Below are 19,968 nucleotides of genomic sequence, written 5' to 3'. Positions count from 1 at the left end.
GAGGACATGCTGTTCCCAGAATTAGTACCAACCAGACTGTGATTGTCAATATACTTGGATCGCGTTCCTCTAGCTTTATGAGTCGAGGGAATTTGTATTTGAGGCTTTTCACATGGTAAGATCAAAATTAAAGTCACTTTCATTCTACTTGACTGGTCAAATTGTACCACTCGATTCTGTAGATCAATTCGCTTCAAAGTGGTACTAAGAATACAAATTCATTCATGCACATGCGGCAAAGTTAGTCTTGTGCAGTCGGGGCTAGTCCATCCCTCGTTATTGTTCGCATCTAAAGTACAAGCCAAGTTACGACGCATATAGCCAAGTCTGACTTTACTCACCTCTTTTACCACTTGGTCAGCATTCGGCCTGTTCTCCAGTTCCGGAGACCAGCACCAACAGAGGAGATCCCATAGCTTATCACCGTGTTCGCTATCAACCGGTATCTGAGCCAGCGGTCGTTTTGGAAACTCGCGCTTTCCGATGACGGCCATGATCACCATGTGGTCCTGTCGTTTGTATTTGAACGGGACCTCGCCTGTGAGGGTTTGCTGAGTTTCGAATGCGTTGAGAGTTATGATTAAAATTATCAGAGCTCGGTGGTATCTTACAAGAATAGTCTAAGAGAAATACCATCAGCTGCGGGGACAGCATTGTTTGGATAGACCTACCATTCCAAGGGCATATATGTCTGCCTCTCTACATCGAAACACTCCATATTTGATCAGCTCGGGCGCCTAGATGGACAGGTATTAGCCACACCGATTATAAATACTAGATTTGGGATATGGGATGAGACCTACCGCCCAACGAGTCGTATAGCCACATCGGTTCATAAAGAGCGTGAAGTCCACAGCGCGGCCTTCAACGTCGGCGCTCCCCAAATCAGCAAGAAGTGCAGAGCCTGAGTCAGAAACAAACACATTGTCCTGTGAAAAATGAGTAACGATTGTCCTTTATGACCTATACCACCGAAACTAACCCCTTTTAGATCACCATGGGCCTTTGATCAATGTCAGTTTTGGCATCAGAGGGCTTGATCAGGCTACTCACAATCCCGATATTGTGTAGATACGCCACACCCTCACATATCTGAGTACTCTGGCATGTAAAGAATGTTAGGATTCTTACGACAAAGAGGCACACATTTGCTTACCAGTTGGCATCGATCAGCGTCGGGGTTCCTTGCGAGAAACTGCATCAGTGTCCCATGCCGAAAATAAGGCGATACCGCTGCTATCTCGTTGCGGAATACCGCTAACCCTAGGAAAGGAACAAGATTGGGATGATGACATCTGCTCCATATATATTTCACGTGAAATGTACTTGGAATTATCTTAATGAACCAACAGAGTGTGATTGAAACTTGACACTTACTACTCGGTTTTCTGCATCTTCGGAAGTATTACTAGATCGACGGGGTGATTTGATACAAACTTCAGTCAAATCAAATAGCCGTCCAGAGTAAATATCACTGCTCCCCCCAGTAAACGACGGCCTCTCATCGAAAGTTTGCTCGTTGATCATTTTAGATATGTTCAAACAGCCCTGATCAATTAGACACGACGCTATTTCCTGCATAGACTGTGGTCGGAACAAAATTACTACATGTAACATACCAGTTTATACGTGATACCCGCTTACCATGCATCGCCTTATGATGGGAATATGGCTAGGCGCTGACGCTTGAGTCGTCTCTGACTCCGATTGGATTTCCAGTGGACCTAGGCAGTTGGGTGGCAGTGACTGTAACTTGGTTTATCATAGTGTGTTATTTTGAGAGCATCTGGGGGGGGGGGGGGTTTGTACTATTGCTCACCACTCTTAGCACAGATCCTGCGCTGGGTCGTTCTTTTGGTTCGAGCTTCCAGCAATCGAGAAGTAACTCCCAGAGACTATCGCCATTTACATCCAGAATTTGGGCGGGTCGATCCGGAGTTTCGCCGTTGATCACTCGTCTAATGACATGAATATCGCGGCTAATTTTACTCCAAGGTACTTTGCCAGATGCTATCTCCTACTTTCAATCAAACCTCATCATCAGAAATCATGATAAGAAAGTCATAAAATACACTCCGAGCTTACAAGTATAGTCTGATATACAGGCACTGGGTCAATACGCATCGAGGATGAGCCGTTTGGATATCATACCATTGCTAGCCCATAGACGTCGGACGCACGCGTCGTTACTGGTTCATCTTGAAAGATTTCGGGTGCCTACATATGTTTGTCTGTGAAACCCCAGTCATTTGGGTCAGTTCTGAGTTTCTTACCACCCATCGTATTGAGGCTCGAAGTGAGTGGCCTCGGGTTTCAAAACTCCAGGCACTCTGCTCAGACACAGATGTTTCAAGGTCAATAAGCTTCGCGGTTCCGTCTTCCATAACTACGACGTTAGCCTGTGATGGCGTTAGCGAAAGGTGACTTCGCCCCAGGCGCTTACCCCCTTAATATCACCATGTAACTAGAGCCAAAGGGTTAGACAAGTTTTCTACCATCAAATAAGAGTCGCACCATTCCAATCGAGTGCATGTAGGATACCCCTTGGGAGATTTGAATACACTTGATAAGCGAAGCGTTATTTATATGAATCTAGTGCTTTAAAATAGTTGGAGTACCAAATTCATACGATCAGCGCTTGGTCTCTTGTAAATGTACTGTGGGATGCCGCCGTTACTCGCATAGTATGAGACTAGCCCGATAGCATTGCGGAAAATGGTGAATCCAAGTAGTTCGTTTATGTTTCGATGTCGCATCTGGCTCCAATTGTAGGCGTTTTTAATCGTTTCCTAGACAATGCGTAGAGCTCATGAACATGGAAGAACGTCTCCTTCGCCTACTTACCCTGTATCGAAAGTGAGAAGATTCAGAAGATTTTCTGTACTGAGTCCTGATGGCCACTTGATTACCATTATTCAAAGCTGAGCGGTATATATCGGCGAAACCACCGCCGGTGGATGGTTGTAGGGATATGTCATCGCTCGTTATCTGGTTGGTTAGGTCCTTTATTCCACAGGCTTCAGTAAGAAATCTGCGAGTATGAGACAGCTGTCAGGAGCAGAGGATAAGGGAGGTCAAGAACCAGCGTTAACACCCAGTTTTAGCAAACGGCTCTCACTAATTCGCCCTCATTTGCATCCTCACAATATTCCGGAGCTTCTTCCTCTGTGAATCGACCCGTTGTTAAGAGTGAGACAAAATCTTCGTATTTCATTGTATGTTCAGTATCTGGTTGCCTCAGGTGGACAAGATAGTCGTAACCCAAGAGCCCGACAAGCACGTGTTATTGGTCATCAACCTTTTTTAACAAGTGCTTCCCCCAGTAGGTTCAGAGGAGAGCAGAGTTAAAGTTGTTGGTTTCCTATTTTTAGGATTCCAATAACAGCCCATGAAATTTGACACCAATATACACCAAGTGCCAGCTTTCTCGTTTGACTCGGGCAAATGTAACAAGGAAAGTCATCAAGTAGAACCCTGACAATCAGGGAAGTTGACTAAGCTCACAGCCTTCTGCTTACGACGGCGCTGGTAGATCTTACATTCAAAGACAAGCAAACAATCGCATTGACAGACGCCGCCATGGTGCCCTTCCCTACTTCCCGCAGAAGGTCACTTTATAAGCTGTTCAGATTCGCAAGCAACCAATTTGTGACCAGGCTTGACCCTTAAACATCCACCACCTCATGAATTGAACTTATGGCGAGCAAATTATTAAGTATGTGCGAGTCTATCTACTCCCTGTATACTATACTTTAACCGAACCCAGGAGTGCTATCGTCTTTGACTCAAGGGAGTCAATCATCTCGACCGGTGTCGGTTGCTTCTGCGCTATCTGACGCCGGAGATACTCCAATGGAAGACGGGACCAACTCGGCCAATGAGTCAGTCCTTCAATTATCCCACTCTCGCACCTCATCCGTGGGAGGAGACCGAAAACCTCAAAACGAACTTCGAGCACTGGCATCGCTGGCTTCCCAATGTGCCCTCTCCTTGATCGAAGTCGCGGATGAGCTCAAGCCTGTGCCTTACATTGGCCCACTGGTAGAGTGCTTGACGCTTGTCTTTCGGGCTGTGGAGCGGACACGGGTGAACAAGTAAGTATCTCCAGCGTGTTTGGTGCATAGTGAGACTTTATCGCAATGTCCACCAGAGAGCAGTGGAAGCTACTCCAGGGCCGATGTGTGATGGTGTTACGTATTGGCGGAGCGCAAGTGATGAACAATGGACATCAGCATTATCCTGGACTCGTCGAAGCCGCTCGGGAACTAGAGAAGTGAGTTTCAGTTTTATCTTATTCGTCTGTAGGACGCTTAATACTCTTTGTTAGCACCCTAGATGAGATTACGAAGCGCGTAGAGCATTATAACCAAATGAAGGACACATTCACACTTCTGAAGCATCAAACTATCAGTGAGGAGATCGAACGTTTCTTTGGAAAGCTTGACTATTGTCTACGTCTATTTTCTGTAGGTCCGGTTTCATCTCTGAGTGTAGTAACAGGCTAACGCCAGTGGATCTTAGTATAGCGCCGACGTCGCCCAGGCTCAATGGATCGGACAATTCCGTGCCGTTAGAGAACAGAAATATTGAACGCCTTCAAGATGAACTTGAACGACATGAAGGTCGACATACAAGGGAACTAACAGACATGAAGGTCGACATACAGGGAATCGATCATAAAGGGGTACTATCAAAGATAGACAAGATAGACGAAGCACTCCGCCAAGTTCTTGACAATAAATCCGCGGTGAGCCAAGCGATTGGAACTTGTTGCGGTACCATACTTACCGAAAGATCTTCCTCTCAAGATTCTGCAAGCGCAATCTACAACAACTGCAGACACCTATATCGACGCACAACAGATCATCCGAACCATCCTGTCAGTCACAAAACTCCAACTACCACCCAAGCTCTTACTCGGAAAGCAATGCATACTCGACGCAAACGTCCCGATTCAAACGGGCATCACATGTGTTTACCTGGCCTCTTTTCTCGGAGGAGAGAAAGTGGCCAAGAAGGTATTTAGGCTTGGAATATCCGATCAGAAGAGTGTGGACAAGTACGCTTCGCGGTTTTTGCGGATTGCTGAGTTGTGGTCTAAGCTTCGGTCGGATTATACTCTTCCATTCTATGGAATTGGGATGGAGCCGTCTGGAAGGAATAATCATTTCCAGTTGTGAGTGGGGTTAATAAATCCAATTGCTTAGTTGAATTGGCGTTTAATACTAGATACATGGTCTCTCCGTGGATGAAGAACTTTGATGCGGTATGGGCATATCCTTATCTTAACGTTTTTACACTAATATTCAATTGGGCTAGATGACATATCTGGATCGCTATCGCGATAACAGTGGAGTGAAGAAAAACATCCTCCAAATAGTCGGTCACAGTGTCGGTCTCAGTCACTACATTTCATTAACATTTTAGGCCCTTTAGGTCACTGATGCTGCATTAGGACTCCAATATCTTCACAACCGTCCACCTGTGGTTCACTCTGGAATGAAAGGAGTAACATTTTGATATCTGATAGTGGTGGGGGTGTTTTAGGCGGCTTTGGGTTGACCAAGGTCTGACCCCGAATTATAATTATACACTAAACCTGCTCATCCTTTTGATCTAGGCCCTGGAGAACGATGAAGACCCGGAGCTTCCTGTTGTGATGACAGGCAAGACCGAAGCGCAACGATGGATGGTGTGTTTGTCCATGTAGGACTGCAACCCAGGACTAATATCATATACTTTAGGCGCCAGAGATGTTTGGCGATGGTGAGCTCGTGCTCACAACTCATTGCGATGTCTGGGGATGGTAAGTTGTTAAGCTTGCGATAGTTGCTCTTGTTACAGTTTGCTTTTTTTTTTCAGGGCAATGGCTACTCTCGAAGTGAACCTCTTTTCTGTCCCCCGTAAATTGGTACTCACGGCTTGTTCACAGATTATTAGCGGCTCGGTTCCTTACTGCAAGCATAGACAAGATATGAATGTCATGTACAAGATACTAGAAGGTCCACCCCAGCGTAAAGACTACCCGAAGTTCGACAAATATATACATAAACCTGACAAAATGTGGGAGTTGTTGGAAAAATGTTGGGCTAACGAGCCTGAGAGCCGGCCAACAATGGACGAGGTAGTTGTGGCTTTGAAGGCAATTGCCAGGATGCCCGAGTAGATTTGTTTGTCTTTACTTGAAGTATCTGGCCCTCGGTAGTGCAATATGCGTTTGCAATTAATGAAAGTTTTATTTATATTCTCACCAGGTTGAGATGGTTCAAAGTCATGCTTGTCATTTCTAGGTAATATATTGTGATCTTTAACGCGGTACGTGTAGTAAATAGTGCTACAGGTGAATCAACGATCCCCTATGACGTACTTCATTTCAAAAAAGTACAAACAATCCGCCAGGTGCGAGCACTTGGAGGCCAGTTATAGGACACCATAATTTGAAAGGTTCGAAAGCCTAATCGTTCCTGGAGTGGGAGCTTCTCCCCCTGTGTGAGTGGGGGGGGTAACAGGCCCAGTCGATGGGCCAGGCTTGGCTTGGGCTCCTCCTTGGTCTTATCGCCGACGAGGTCATTGGTTTCCTTGCATAAGGTTTTGAGCTCTGCGAGCTGTTGGCCTTGGATGTGACTTGGGCCTGCAAGGACCCAACTTGGTTGGTGAGGGTATGGATAGCCTCGAGGAGAGCGGCAAGGGTCGGCTCCGGTTCCATTCTGGGCAGGTCTTGCGAAGCGGGAGATGTGCTGCAAGAGGGTGGTTGGGAATGGGTTGGAATGGAACGGCGGGAGGAGCGGCTAGAGGGACGAGAGTAGGGGTGTGGGACGCCAGAGCGTGTGGATGGAATGGTGGAAACGGCGTGGGGGAATAGGTGCCTATATCAGGACTTATGGGCGGTTTTTGTGTAGTGTGTAGGCGCTAAACCTTTGCGTCAAGCACCTAGCGTTGGATAGTCCCTACAGCAAATCAACAGATCTGGCGATCGTGATATGAGCGGGTTTTCTACAAGCGGGTGTTTCAGCTGACTAAGGTCGCTAACTACGGTGTTCCGGCGAAACACGTGGTATGCGGGGGATTAGGACTTGTCTGCCTTGTAGCAATTTGGTACTACGTGGGGGTGGGGGATTTTTGATTATTATATCCCGCAAGGTGGCCCCGATCACGTGATTTCCCTTGTGCTAGTACAGGAAGCCTTCTCCTTGTCGAACAAGCCTACAGAAAGTCAATTTTACAATGTTGTGACCCAACTGTAAGGTTGGTCACACGCTAGTGGGTCGGGCGCTTGGGGCTGTACTACTACAAACAAGGCTATGTAACTACTAACTAAGGCTATACTAAGGTTACGTAAGGTAACCGTTCTACTGACTAACTACTGACAAAGGGGGCTTAGCCCTGGAGGTGTGGTGAGTGCAATAAGGGGTGAGCTACTGGACTACTAAGGGCGGCTACTTAGCTGGCTGGAGATCCTCCTCAATGGTATGAGACGAGGTAAAATCGACTTGGGGTCTCCAAGTGATTTTCCTGCTGTATATATGTCAAGGGGCACACTATCTACATGGTCTGTGCTTGTGAGAAAAGAAGTACATGTGTGAAATGAGAAGTGTGCTGCGGGCTGCGCAGAAGCGTGGACTTCTCCTAAGCGCCCTTGGCACGGCATCTCGGCGCGGCATCTCGGCATAATAAGCGCCGAGATCACGTGATCGAAAAACAAGAGATATTAAGTCCGTAAAAAATACTAAAAATAATAGAAAATTCATCCAATTCTAATGGTATAATTAAGGAGGTTGTAACAAAGATACTAGATTGTTCTAGTATGTACAAGTTATTTCTACACAAGGCAATAGTGTCAACCTGACTTGGAATGTCTGGTTCCGGGTTCTCCTGGGATAGAAAATCTACTTCACTAAATTCCAGAGGTTCTCCAGGAGAATTGACGTCTGGGGCTGCACAAGGCCCCGGGAAGCGGAAACGGAAGCGGAAACGGAAATGGAAACGGAAATGGAAATGGAAGCGGAAGCGGGACCGGGGCTGGGGGTGGTGGCCGGCCAAGGAGGGGCGGATGAAGCCCTTGGAGCGGGAAGAACCAGGTATTTCTCCGCCATTACCCACCAATGAAAGTCCCGGGGGAACGGGGAGTAGGAAAGGTCGCGGGTAGGCAATTGCAATTGGTTCCCGTTCGGGGATAGGAGACGATATGGTATTCTAGCTTTGATTTAATATTAAAGGTGGCATAGTTATAGGACCTGTGTGCGTGTCAATGTATAAAGCTACACACCATTTTTAGTATATCAGCGGGCCCAGGTCGTGCATTTTGCTCATGTTTCCAGCAATCAACAAGAATGGCCCACAAATCACCCCGAACAATGCTAGTAGGCCTTGGAGGAACCTTCTTTTGGAGTAAAACAGCAGAAACAACACCTATATCAGTTGGAATGTTGGCCCACGGAGCCTTGCATGTCATCATTTCCTATTTTGATAAATTAGATCTATTACCACCCGAGAGGCCATTTCCTGGCCTATTGGCTCCTTACAAGTATAGTCTGAGGCAAGAGCCTTCAGCATATGGGTCCAAAGAAAAGTGGCTCTGACGAACATACCATAGCCAGCGAATACACATCAGCCTCAAGTGTCTTCCCAGTCAGTCCTAGGATAACCTCGGGGGCCTTGACTATATATTTCAGAAATTGGGTTTTGTATTGGTATGAATTGATTTACCGTCCACCGGGGTGATAATACGAGCCTTCCAGTTCGCGTGAAAATCAACGATTGCTCTTCGAGCTCGGCGTTGTCAAAGTCAGTCAACATCGCAATCCCATCTCCTGATATTAGGACGTTGTTCTGCAGGATGCTTAGTGGTTTAGAGTGCTCGAATTGATTTACCTACCCCTTTGATGTCACCATGGACCTGAGACCTGAGTGTTGAGAGCCATTCATGGGATGATACGAATTTCTTACAATTCTAGACTGGTGCAAATAAGACGCTCCTTTACATATCTGGATACACTAGGTGGAAAAGGAAATGGGAAACCAAGTCAGCTCGCATATTCAAAATTACACGTACCAGATCCAGTCGTTCTTGGATCGATGTTGTATTGGTGGCGAGATAATGTCTAAAATTCCCATTTTTCTCGTAAGGGGAAACCATCCCGACCCTACTGTGAAATATAGTAAACCCAAGCAATTGGTGGATATTAGGATGCCGGCATTTACTCCAGTTGTATACACCGCGAGCGGCTATTTTCTAGACAGTAAAATAGTCCTAGTCAATGGGCCATGAAATGTTGGTTTCTGTCAGACTTACTCTCCCATCATCCTCTGGATGCTTTTGATCGAGTCTTGGAACTTTTATGGCTATCAACTCTCCATTATAGTGTCCCCTAAATATATCGGCGGAGCCTCCTGTCGCAAAGGGAGTTGTACTTGCCAAGTCCAGATCTATTTCCTTAGTTAGATCAGGAATATTTTGAAGAGTCAGGTTTAAGAGAATGTCGGCTAGAGGCTATAGTATAATGTGTTGGGTTATCTATATTAGTATATGATATCACAAATAACGCCTATACCTCTCACAGTGTCCCTTGTTACCCAAGCACCCTTTGTTGTAGTTTAGATTGAACGTTGGCAAGCCTTGGGATCTTACTTTAACGTACCGCATTTCTCTCACTCGACTCTGAGGTATTTCCAAAGCTCATTTCAGTATTGGCAAAACTCAAGTTCAGAGTAAGGGATAAAGGCCATTGATCTCCTTGCATCACACTGATCGATCGTTTCCATTGGCTATGGGCGCTAGTCACCATGACCAATCACCACCCACGTAACTTCACACCCCTGTCATCCATCTTGCGACAACAAACTTTTAGATCAGCCAGGTAAACGCTTTCCCAACGAGCCAAACTGTGTTTCCAGCCAAATAAATAGCACTGCCGCATGACCATTGATCACACGAAACTAGGACGGGCTCTGAAGCTGGTCTAGTAGCTTTGGTTTGTACAATTAGGCGTTCACATTATCGACAATGAAACCCATTGTATCCTGTGATAAATGCCTAGGAGACAAGGTGCGGGAACGTATTGCTGGTACCATGTGCAAGTCAAAACCGGCCTCATGTGATCCAGGTTCAATGTCGGTTCAAGCCCACACAGTATGACCGGTGTCAGGGATGCACTGCCCTGGGGATTGAGTGCAGTTGGACCCACGTTCCAAAACCTGAACTAACTCCAGATACATCGTGCGTTTTCATCCGGTCGTTTTGCGAAAAATAATATTACTAAAATTTCTTAGCTACATAAAATATCTGGAATCAAAAGTGAAGGACATAGAGAAGTATCTTAAGCGGGTAAGTTGCTAATACTCCCCTGGGACTGCTCGATTGATCTACAAACCGTAAAATATCTTGAAGAACCGCCCAGATATCAAGACCAAAAAAGACATTGATTGTTTACTCGAAGATGAGGGAGACACAACCTTTGCGCTCCTCGACAGCACCTCTGACATCCATACTGGCCAAACATCTTCTGGGATTGATCTTACGGAGAGTCCCACATTATCTCAATTTATCCGACGATCGCGTATGGCCGAGTTTGGCTCCAAAGCAACTGCTGATGATGAAAACACCATGTGGGAGGCTACATCGGCCAATTTTCGCAACTCTCGGTACTACGGTCATTCTAGCACTTGCATTCTATCTCGTGATGCCATGATTATCCGTTACGACTGTCAAAATGGCCAAATTCCGTCAAGTATATCTGGTGGCGGCTACATACGGCCTGAATTTTGGAACACTTCCAGCGTTGAAATGAGGCTACTTCAGCAACACGCTCATGACATTTGGGAAGCTGAAAAAATGTTGCTGAATCTTCCGTCGGATGACCTGATGCCTATTCTCCTGGACGCTTACTTTCGCAACACATTCTTTCCTGTGATCCACCGACAGCTTTTCGAGAAACAACTTAGAGAGGGTTTACACAAGCAAGAAAAATCATTTCTTCGTCTGGTTCTACTTGTCTGTGCCAACGGTGCAAGGTGGTGCAAGGATCCCAGGGTGTTGGACGAGAGCTGTCCTGTATCACGTAGTGCTGGACATCGATGGTTCCGACAGTTTGAGATGTGGCACAGAAATTTAGTCATAACCAATGAATTATCCCTATGGGACGCACAAATTCTTGTAGTATGTACGTTCATATCATAACTTTAATGATTTAGTAACGTCAATCCAGCTTATCGGGATGTACTTATGTGGATCATCAGCGACTTATGGTGCGTGGGTTACAGTGGGCGCCGCACTTCGAATGATGCAGCATGTTGGCTCTCATCGCAAAAAGTTCAAACAAACCTTGGAGAGTGAATTGCACAAGAGATGCTTTTGGTATTTACATGCGCCACTCTTTGCAACGCATTTATTGACTCGTTTAATCAAGGTCGATGTTAATGCTTGATCGCCTTCATAGGTAGGGGGTTGATTCTTAGTCCATAACTCAGTATCTCAGAACACACACTATTGTTACAGCTTTCACTTTGGGAGAAATGGAGCAATATCAGATTCCGAGTAAGTAGCATATTATCCCCTTATTATTGCTCTAACAACTGGTAGCTTCGACATAGACGAGGTGTTAGAAGTCGATGATGAATTATGGCCATTGGATCCTGATGCTCTACCCCCGGTTCAACCCTCAAACGTTACACCAAAACTCCAAGTGTTCAACCAATCGATTGCGCTGATGAGGATTGCTGGTCGATGTCTTCAAACCATAGTAAGCTTCATTGTATTATGTATATGTTTTTCTTATTGACACGCTCTTAATTCCATATGGATTTTTAAAGTATGCACTTGACCAGACAAAACGTCTGCTTGGAATAGATCGACCTGAGGGCTTGTTATGGGTGGTCAATGATATCAATTCCCAGTTACTCAACTGGGCTCATGGGATGCCGGTGCATCGTAAGTAGTTAATATCCTGGAGCTATGCTGAGGTTCATGGTTAACCCCGCCTATCAATCACATCTAGTACAACTTCCCGACCAACCTTTGCCCAACGGAGAGTCACTGTTCTCGGGATTCATTAACATGTGGGCTTACTACTACGAATTAGTCATTTCGATTAACCGCCCGTTTATTTCGAAAACTTCTGAGCTCTCTGTCGCATGTATAGCAATATGCCGTGAAGCAGCAAAGGGATTTTCAAAAATGGCTCGCACTCACTGCCGACTCCCCGAATCGCGTTCCAAGTTTATTCCTGGGTTGTGTTATCCTGCCTTTTCTAGCGCAATGGTCCTCGCTATCGATTTGATGTCTCAAAGCTCCCCGAAGGGTCCGAACCTTGATTACACGGAGTTTGGACTAGATATACTTGAGGACACGTACACTGTGGAGCAAAAGGAGTGGGACATGATGACATGCATCGAGTACTGGAAGATGGGGAAGCGTACTTCCAAATAGCAGGGAAGCTTCGGTAAGTCTTACGGGTCCGTTTTGATACACGTTGTTCAACACTTGTTATACACAGGGATCTGATTCGAGAATTCGAGCGTTCCTTGCGCCTCCGAAGACTGGCATCTCAACCGCCCTCATCCAAATTGTCAAATTGCATAGGTTCGGGCTCCACTACAGCCGAAAACGGCCCCAAGTTGGTTCACTCTACTAATTTGGTTCATGAAATTGCCCTGCCTATAGAAGATGCACCCGAATGGCTAAACGAACCCAATATGCCATTTGACATTCTTTTGAGCTATGATTTTGCAGATCACTTCTTTCTTGCCCCTGGGATCGCATGCGGTTTTCCTCAGGAATCAGCCCTGGGAGCTATTTCATCCATCCCCAGCCCCTGGAGCGGTGTTTCGGGGAAATGATTAAATCATTGCGCCCGTATTGTTTATAGCTGTTAATTAGTTCATTATACCATACAACCTGCTGGTAAATATCTATGATTCTCTTTCTTGTTATTCAACTACGATTGTAGGTAAACGGGACCTGTTTTGCCTCGAAACTCATGTCCTTATCACCTGTAGTTAACCCAAGGAATCTGACACAGATTGTGATAGAATTGTGTGCTCTTGGTAATTTGTGTATCCGAAAGCTGCCAATTATATACGGGCGCTCAGACAAATCTCAACCTACAGACAAAACACCTCGCTAACAAATGTACACAGCCACATGCGGTCTGCTAATATAGCCCGATGAGCGCCTGTACACTCACGAGATGAGCGCGTAACAATTGACCCACTGCAAACTTGTACCGTTTCGCCATCAGTATCCTCAAGATCATGTCAATTCTCCTCCCGGGCAATCTCTCGAGCCCTGACATTTCAGGACGTAAAGGCCAGAAGAACGAACCGGTAATGGTCATATACTTTAGACCTAAGTCAGCAGCCACACTGAATCAATCTTTAGCCTCTTCTAAATTCTTGGTTCCCCCCCGAGTGTGAGCCTGACATTGGGGAATGGGCTTCGAATATGGATGCTGGCATTAAAACAAATCTATCAAGTGAAGAGGAATGCAAGAATATAACAGTAGGCTACCGTGGCTAGACATTTAGTGCTCGATTTTCTTGCTGACTTTCATTGTAGTCGTTCACGCCCAGTCCATACTCGTCATTGGGATTGGATCAGTATGGCACTGAGCTAGCAAAGGAGGCAAGAGTCTGGAAGGTTTACGTCAAGGAAACTGATGCATGGGATGCCGAGCTGGTCGAGGGATGGAATAGGTATGTACATGTAATTATATATGGGTGACAAGACCAATCATGTTACCGTTTTAAGCAATATGCACTGGTATTAAAAGATCGCTAGATGTGATATTAAGTAAGTGTTTCAATTCGGTTTGTTGAATGAAAACTGATGTGACATAGTATTTGTGGGTTTATGGCTCTCTGCGTTATATTTGAATCAGGGCTAAGTGCATAGCGTAGGCGGCTCTGTTCTTAGCTATCTCAACTGCGTAAGTTCATGTAGTCCTGGACATTGGCCATGCTGAACCTGTTCCAATTAAACTAGATTTATAATTGAAAGCACAAAGGGACTAAAGAGGGATCCTACCGAGATAGCTTCTCAAACCCTGTTACAAATATCCCAAACTCTGTATGCTATAGCTAACAGTAGCGTACCAGCACAAGTGAATCAGCCCACCAATGAAACACAAGAATTCGTTCCACCTTGCCCTTTATTCCTTGTCAACATTCTCTGGTACCTCTCGCTTAGTCTTAGTATTGCCACATCTTTTTTAGCTATCCTTGCTAAGGACTGGTGTCATTCTTTCATGGCACACAGGAGTGGGCATCCATGCATCCAGGCTCGTCGCAGGCAGCAAAAGTGGACAATGATCGAGCACTGGAAGATGCAAGAGTTCATAGCTATTTTGCCTTTATTGATACATATTGCTTTATGTAAGCCCGTGCTTGTTTTATTAAATTACCTAGTGTGCTGACTGTTGGGTGCGAGTACTCTTTGCAATTGGGCTTTGCATATACGTCTGGGATTTAAACACAACTGTAGCTCTTCCAATAGTCTTCATTACTGGGACCGTTATTGCTTTCTATGCAACATCCACCATTGCGGCAACACTCCTCAACTCATTTCCTTATATCACCACTGTATCGAGAATACTTGGATCGGAGCTTCTTAAATATCTCTATGCGTTTGTGGCTATGGTATTTTTCCTCCTGACTTGCTACCCCACTGCAATTCTTTTTGATGGACTGATAGTTGTTGGCGAGCGCTGGGAGAAACTTAGCAGCAAACGTTTCCAGCGCTGGGTAATGCCCTTTTGGAATTTCGGCAATGATTTTTTAGATTGGATATACCAGGTACCCTGGACTCGGAGGACTGAAGCCCCATGTCATGATATAGTCACAAGCCAGGCACTCAGCTGGCTGATAAAGCATTGTGAGGTACCTGAAGCGGTTGATATTGCATTGCAGGCAATTGCTGGTGCGAACGCACGACTCCCCCGCAAACCGCTCATGGATTGTGGAGCCCATGTTGCATTATCAAGACGCATAGCTTCTGGGGGTCCAAGTAAGAGCCAAAGGTTGAATGACAAGTGCATGTTGCTTTACCTTCGAGCACTGTCCTACCTTGGCACCAACAATAGCTCTGAGAGCACGGGTGAAATTGAAGCAATGGTTTGGGATTTGCAAGCTGAAAACGAACGGTGAGTGAATGAGGTTTAAGTCTCTCCAACTTTGTATTGATTTCCGCTCATTGATTGATAGGAATGTATCAGCTCTAATCGCAGATGGAAAGTTCACCCCAGATGACCACAACATTGCTGCCCTTCGAATCGATACCATGGCCCCTTCTCAATGTCTTAGCCTTCTCAAAGGCAACAATCAAGACGGGAAAGATATATTCGACCCTATAGTACTGCTACTTCGACAACATGCCAATCAATCACATACATTACACCCTGCCTCTCGTTTGGCCCTGGTCAATGCCGCTACTACGTTATGTGCCTGCATTCCAAGTAGCATGGTGCCAGATATCCTTGCTGGCCTATCGATGCAAATATTCTATAATGATTGTGGTGATGAGATGAGCCTAGGGTTTTGTCTTATCGCAATTGCCTTACTTCAGGGACGACCCTCCGGTTCACACTATCCGGGTGTGTACAGCAACGTTGCATTGCTGCATGCTCCGCGCATTTTCCAGATGCTCCTTGTACATCATTCAGCAGACAGGGAGGCTTTGAAGCGATTTACTTGGTTTGGAATATTAGAGATCCTTTCAACTCCGGCTCAATACAATATCAACATTTCTGAGACCAAGCATGAAAAAAACATGACAGAAGCACGGAAGCGAACATCGTTAATACTGGAAAGTCTACCTTTGCCAGCAAACCACAACGTAGCACCTCGCTCGGCAGCCCGGCTCGCCCTTCCAATTATTCAGTCTTTGGATTGGGTCTATACTACGTGCCTGGTTGGTGTACCAGAGCCAAATGTTTACACATTCGTTGTCGAGTGCATGCTTTGTGTGTTGGATAACCAAGTGGACAAGCTTTGCTGGTCACTAATGTCAACCTTCCGCTTCCCGAGCCTCTCTACAAATCTACTTAAATACCTGGACGAGCGCAGCCTTATACTGGTATATCAAAAGCATCTTGATAGCGATTATGCTGAAATGCAATTCTTCGCGGCAGCTCAGCTTTGGCTTTTATTCACTCTGTATCTTGATCCTCCTGTTGAAACAACACCGGAACTCGATCTAACCAAATTGTTGGCCCTTCTGGAGCAGTCATCAGTAATTCGTAACGATGGGCTGAACATGCATCAAGCCAAGGAGAAACTAGGCGAACGAATTGAAGAGCTTGAAGCAGAAATATGTTGGGAAGAGGGACCTCCAATGATATATGGGCTTCGGGTTCTCGAGTGTGTTCTACAGTCCAGAGACCATCCACTGTCCGACCAAAGGTGGGAAAAAATTAATAGCAAGTTAGAAACAACACCGAGATGTCTCCGAGGGCTTGGATCTTTTACCCTACTTCCTATGCGCCGGCCGTATGCTCTCAAGGAGGAACACATCTCAATAGCATTACGTAGTGATACACCTGAGCTCCAAGAGCTGATGAATGTCTAGGAAATCCTGTATTCACATGCGTCTTATTTTCCTTGTCTTTAGCCCACGTACATATTGCACTCGTGGTATTAAGTTAATAATATGAATTTATTGCTAAATACAAGACTAAGCCTACTCTCCGGTGTGGTCTGGTATATGCTGGTGGATGAGTATATATATATACGAGCGTATTGATACATGCGGAAAGTCGGTTCTCGACGCGGTACGAGTGGAGGAACCCGGCGCCACCCAAGGCTGCGACCGTGCGGATCGAAGGCTTGGGGCGGTAGATAACTATGCATGTCGGCTTTGTGTTGTCAACAGGGATTTTGGGGGACGGAGACTTAGAAGAGCTGAGCCACATCGTGCCTCGCGCTCGGTGATTACTCGAGGTGGTGAGAGGGGTCACGTATGGTCCTTTTTTTTGATTCATTCACGTGTGGTCGCCTCACGTGTCCGAACCTCTGTGCCTCGGCCAAGTATCTCATGTGGATCCTCCGCGCGCTGCGGTCCACCTATGACACCCTGAGACTTGGGTAATCGGAGTACGCTTCCAAACATGCTCAGCCTATCTTGATACACTCGACCACCTGGGTAAAATCGAACCAATTCGAGTGTTGATGAGAAATGCATGCTATAGCATTCCTGGCCGAGTATAATTATGGTACTGGGGCGTAGATGATATCAGTTGGGGGAAAAGTAGTGGGAGATGCCTCAAACCTGTCAAGTAGGCAGGTCTGAATCCTCTGTAGCTAAACCTTTTAGTTTAGTCGAACTGGATAACTATGGAATCTATCAGGTCAAACGCACTTTTTATGGTGGAAATTTTGGCTCCCCTTCAAGTTTGGCTTTTTCTTACTTCGATTTGGTTCTTCGCCTGCATGGCATATTTATCCACTTCGCCACGATAGTAAGATTTCTGCATGGAGATAAGGGTAAATCTGACTCGTCACTTAGAATATCATTCGCCAGGAGCTTCCGCCAACTGTTGTCGATATCCGCACTTGAGGAGCCGGTAGGTTTACCCATTTCAATTACCGAATTCACAACTAACTCCCGAGCCTTTTTGGTTACCTGGCTGCGCTTAGGGCACTATTCAATTGAGACCTTTTATAACTGGGTAATCCTCAAGCTCAATCATATAGCGGATACTGCCTCGGAACTATGGATAACTCACTTGCTATACTTCGTTTCTCGGTACCTTGCTTGGATTATTGCCGGAAGATTTCGCCTGTGTCTCAGCGGCTTTTAATGGATTAAATTCTTAGGAATAATCATTCAAGTCTTGATCTGCGATCATCTTTTTCATGAATCCATTACAATGGGGCTAATCGCCTTTGGAAGTTGCCAAATCGTGGAGGATGTACATTTTATGAACAGCCTAGAGGATAACTCGGAGTATCTTAATCTTTAGCCGAGCGATTGGATAGAACTTTTGCGACCGAATTGGACTTACTCATGGTTCTTATTGGATACTAGTCACGAAGGTATTACCTGTAGTATGCGAAATTATGTGGCCCACAGGGTTCGTGATGGTATGTTCTAAATGTATCTGCTGACTTGAGGTTAGGTTTAACTCTTGACATTAGTATTTCCATGGATATATCGAAGTCTTGATCTATTTGCGAGTGGGAATGAAGCTCGGGTTTCCGCAGGAATCCAACTCCAACCTCCTACCGACCCGGGTCGTTGAGTGTGCCGGTCGTCCCATTCGGAGGCAGGAGTTCTCATTTTGAGTAAATTACAGAAAGATAGAAAGTTACGCCGACCGGAGAGGATGACCAATCACGGAGATTGCGTGCGCGATGAGGAAACGGTAATTTCGTCCTTGTCCGACCTTAAATAATCAATGTGTACGTCCGTATGCACTTCGTTTACGGTTCTGGATTGCGTCATCGCTGTATGTGTCTTTTACGACACTTTGTTTTCTGGCATGAGCACTTAGGTACAAGGCAAGTCTGATATTATTTAGGCATTCTTGGCAACCTTACACCCAATGCTCTAGTCCTTCAACGAAAACTGAAAGATTGTTGGGTGTATAACTTTGTAAACAATCACCAATTGAGTCAGCCTCCTACTATATATTCAAAATGAGAACATCATGATATTATTTTGTCATCTCGGCAGAAGAGAATTTGACATGGACTTATCGCGCATAGCAGACATTACCAATGATTGGCATAGGCGTATTATTCGAAAAAGATAGCCTGGACTGTTGTCATTTGCGACTCGAGGAATCCCCATTCGAGAAGCTTCTATGCGGTGATCTTTACCAAAGAATGCGGAAGCTTCGAATGTCGTCGAACGGAACATATGCAAAATCATGGCGACGCACCACGCAGCACCACATATACACGCGCCGTTCTTCCTTTCTACGTCCCGTACACATCCGATATAGGGCTTCTTCCACCCTAGGATGGTGCAATCCGCATTGTACGCGTCGCTTCGACAGTGACACCATTCGCGGATGGAGCTCACTCGCTCGACTGAGGAATTGGTGACCATCAAATACGCTATGGTGAATACCTACCTATGCCGGAAGCAATTGGTGGGTTTATAAGCAGGCGCTTTGAGCCTACATCCTCACCACACTACTCACTTGCATCCTAAACACAATGGTGAGCGCGACTAGACACTTCAAGAGCGCCTCTGATATAGGATCATAGTCTGCTAGCATCAAAGTCGGTGACACTATCCCCGAGGCTGAGTTCCCCACTGTCTTCTGGAGCGAGGAGCTCGAGAGCGGTGCGCCTGTGGTGTTCGTAAGTGCTTTGATCAAATTTTCGCGCATTTATTCACAGACATAACAGCCAGCAAGCTCAGCACAAAGGACTGGGCAGGCAAAAAGGTGTCGTCGTTGCTGTTCCTGGCGCATTCACTGTACGTCGAAAGATAACCCCACATTCCCACGGTATTTCTAAGCTGATCGATCACTTGTAGCCCACGTGCCATGTCAACCACATCCCTGCCTATGTTAAGAACTCCCAGCTTCAAGACAAGGGTGTTGACCAGTCGTCGTCGTCGCTGCCAATGATCCATTTGTCATGTCGGGCTGGGGCCGCAACGGTGCCAAGGGCAATGTCAGTGTCTGAGATCTAATTTTGGCATCTATCTTGGCATTTACCCCATTCATAGGTCCTCTTCGTGACCGACACCTATGCGGAGTGGTCGAAGAAGCTCGGTCTCAGCGTCGATCTTACTGGTCACGGACTTGGCGAACGTACCGGCCGTTACGCGTTGATCCTCGACGACCTCAAGGTGACGAAGCTCTTCGTACGTCTAATTTCATTCATGCTTTCCTGCATATGGTTAATCTGATGCCACATTAGGTCGAGCCTAACCCGGGTGCCGTCTCTAACACTGGAGCCGAACACATTCTCGCCGAGCTTTAATCTTTATGGAGGTAAACTGCATTGCGACCAAAATATCAT

At 45.9% G+C, this 19,968-nt stretch overlaps 6 protein-coding genes across 6 annotated transcripts; 4 read left to right on the top strand and 2 right to left on the bottom strand.

Moving 5' to 3' along the window:
- Positions 1–241: 241 nt before the first annotated feature.
- On the bottom strand, positions 242–3,214 carry RhiXN_06085 (Tyrosine kinase specific for activated; the record flags this gene model as incomplete). Its single annotated transcript, XM_043325901.1, has 17 exons — positions 242–289; positions 342–551; positions 612–620; positions 672–737; positions 804–929; positions 983–1,003; positions 1,054–1,101; positions 1,157–1,195; positions 1,820–2,017; positions 2,086–2,094; positions 2,152–2,217; positions 2,274–2,399; positions 2,444–2,464; positions 2,515–2,562; positions 2,619–2,789; positions 2,845–3,048; positions 3,119–3,214. 17 exons carry the CDS (start codon positions 3,212–3,214, stop codon positions 242–244), a joined length of 1,506 nt encoding a protein of 501 aa, XP_043181333.1.
- Positions 3,215–3,696: 482 nt separating this feature from the next.
- RhiXN_06084 (Serine/threonine-protein kinase) lies at positions 3,697–6,166 on the top strand (the record flags this gene model as incomplete). The annotated part of the gene is made up of 13 exons (XM_043325900.1): positions 3,697–3,715; positions 3,767–4,094; positions 4,151–4,273; positions 4,328–4,470; positions 4,527–4,747; positions 4,809–5,176; positions 5,230–5,266; positions 5,320–5,379; positions 5,437–5,508; positions 5,621–5,692; positions 5,745–5,806; positions 5,863–5,881; positions 5,933–6,166. The coding sequence occupies 13 exons, from the start codon at positions 3,697–3,699 to the stop codon at positions 6,164–6,166; spliced, it is 1,758 nt and encodes a 585-aa protein (XP_043181332.1).
- A 401-nt stretch (positions 6,167–6,567) lies between these two features.
- On the bottom strand, positions 6,568–9,680 carry RhiXN_06083 (Tyrosine kinase domain-containing protein; the record flags this gene model as incomplete). The annotated part of the gene is made up of 12 exons (XM_043325899.1): positions 6,568–6,909; positions 7,843–8,193; positions 8,267–8,458; positions 8,523–8,531; positions 8,589–8,654; positions 8,707–8,829; positions 8,876–8,896; positions 8,947–8,985; positions 9,053–9,232; positions 9,293–9,490; positions 9,559–9,582; positions 9,639–9,680. The coding sequence occupies 12 exons, from the start codon at positions 9,678–9,680 to the stop codon at positions 6,568–6,570; spliced, it is 1,587 nt and encodes a 528-aa protein (XP_043181331.1).
- Positions 9,681–10,003: 323 nt separating this feature from the next.
- Positions 10,004–12,424, top strand: RhiXN_06082 (Fungal specific transcription factor domain; the record flags this gene model as incomplete). Its single annotated transcript, XM_043325898.1, has 10 exons — positions 10,004–10,045; positions 10,104–10,216; positions 10,270–10,324; positions 10,388–11,159; positions 11,236–11,353; positions 11,406–11,435; positions 11,495–11,533; positions 11,579–11,738; positions 11,809–11,926; positions 11,994–12,424. The coding sequence occupies 10 exons, from the start codon at positions 10,004–10,006 to the stop codon at positions 12,422–12,424; spliced, it is 1,878 nt and encodes a 625-aa protein (XP_043181330.1).
- Positions 12,425–13,248: 824 nt separating this feature from the next.
- Positions 13,249–16,558, top strand: RhiXN_06081 (uncharacterized protein; the record flags this gene model as incomplete). The annotated part of the gene is made up of 9 exons (XM_043325897.1): positions 13,249–13,320; positions 13,376–13,495; positions 13,553–13,689; positions 13,767–13,786; positions 13,834–13,838; positions 13,894–13,922; positions 13,979–14,367; positions 14,423–15,134; positions 15,196–16,558. The coding sequence occupies 9 exons, from the start codon at positions 13,249–13,251 to the stop codon at positions 16,556–16,558; spliced, it is 2,847 nt and encodes a 948-aa protein (XP_043181329.1).
- Positions 16,559–19,152: 2,594 nt separating this feature from the next.
- On the top strand, positions 19,153–19,929 carry RhiXN_06080 (redoxin domain-containing protein; the record flags this gene model as incomplete). The annotated part of the gene is made up of 6 exons (XM_043325896.1): positions 19,153–19,155; positions 19,204–19,299; positions 19,352–19,417; positions 19,478–19,603; positions 19,673–19,810; positions 19,867–19,929. The coding sequence occupies 6 exons, from the start codon at positions 19,153–19,155 to the stop codon at positions 19,927–19,929; spliced, it is 492 nt and encodes a 163-aa protein (XP_043181328.1).
- Between the last annotated feature and the right edge of the window lie 39 nt (positions 19,930–19,968).

This window comes from Rhizoctonia solani, chromosome 6 (genome assembly GCF_016906535.1).
Source record: "Rhizoctonia solani chromosome 6, complete sequence".
Classification (NCBI taxonomy): domain Eukaryota; kingdom Fungi; phylum Basidiomycota; class Agaricomycetes; order Cantharellales; family Ceratobasidiaceae; genus Rhizoctonia; species Rhizoctonia solani.
Note: the sequence above shows the minus strand (reverse complement) of the source record. Positions and strands in the feature narration are given on the sequence as shown.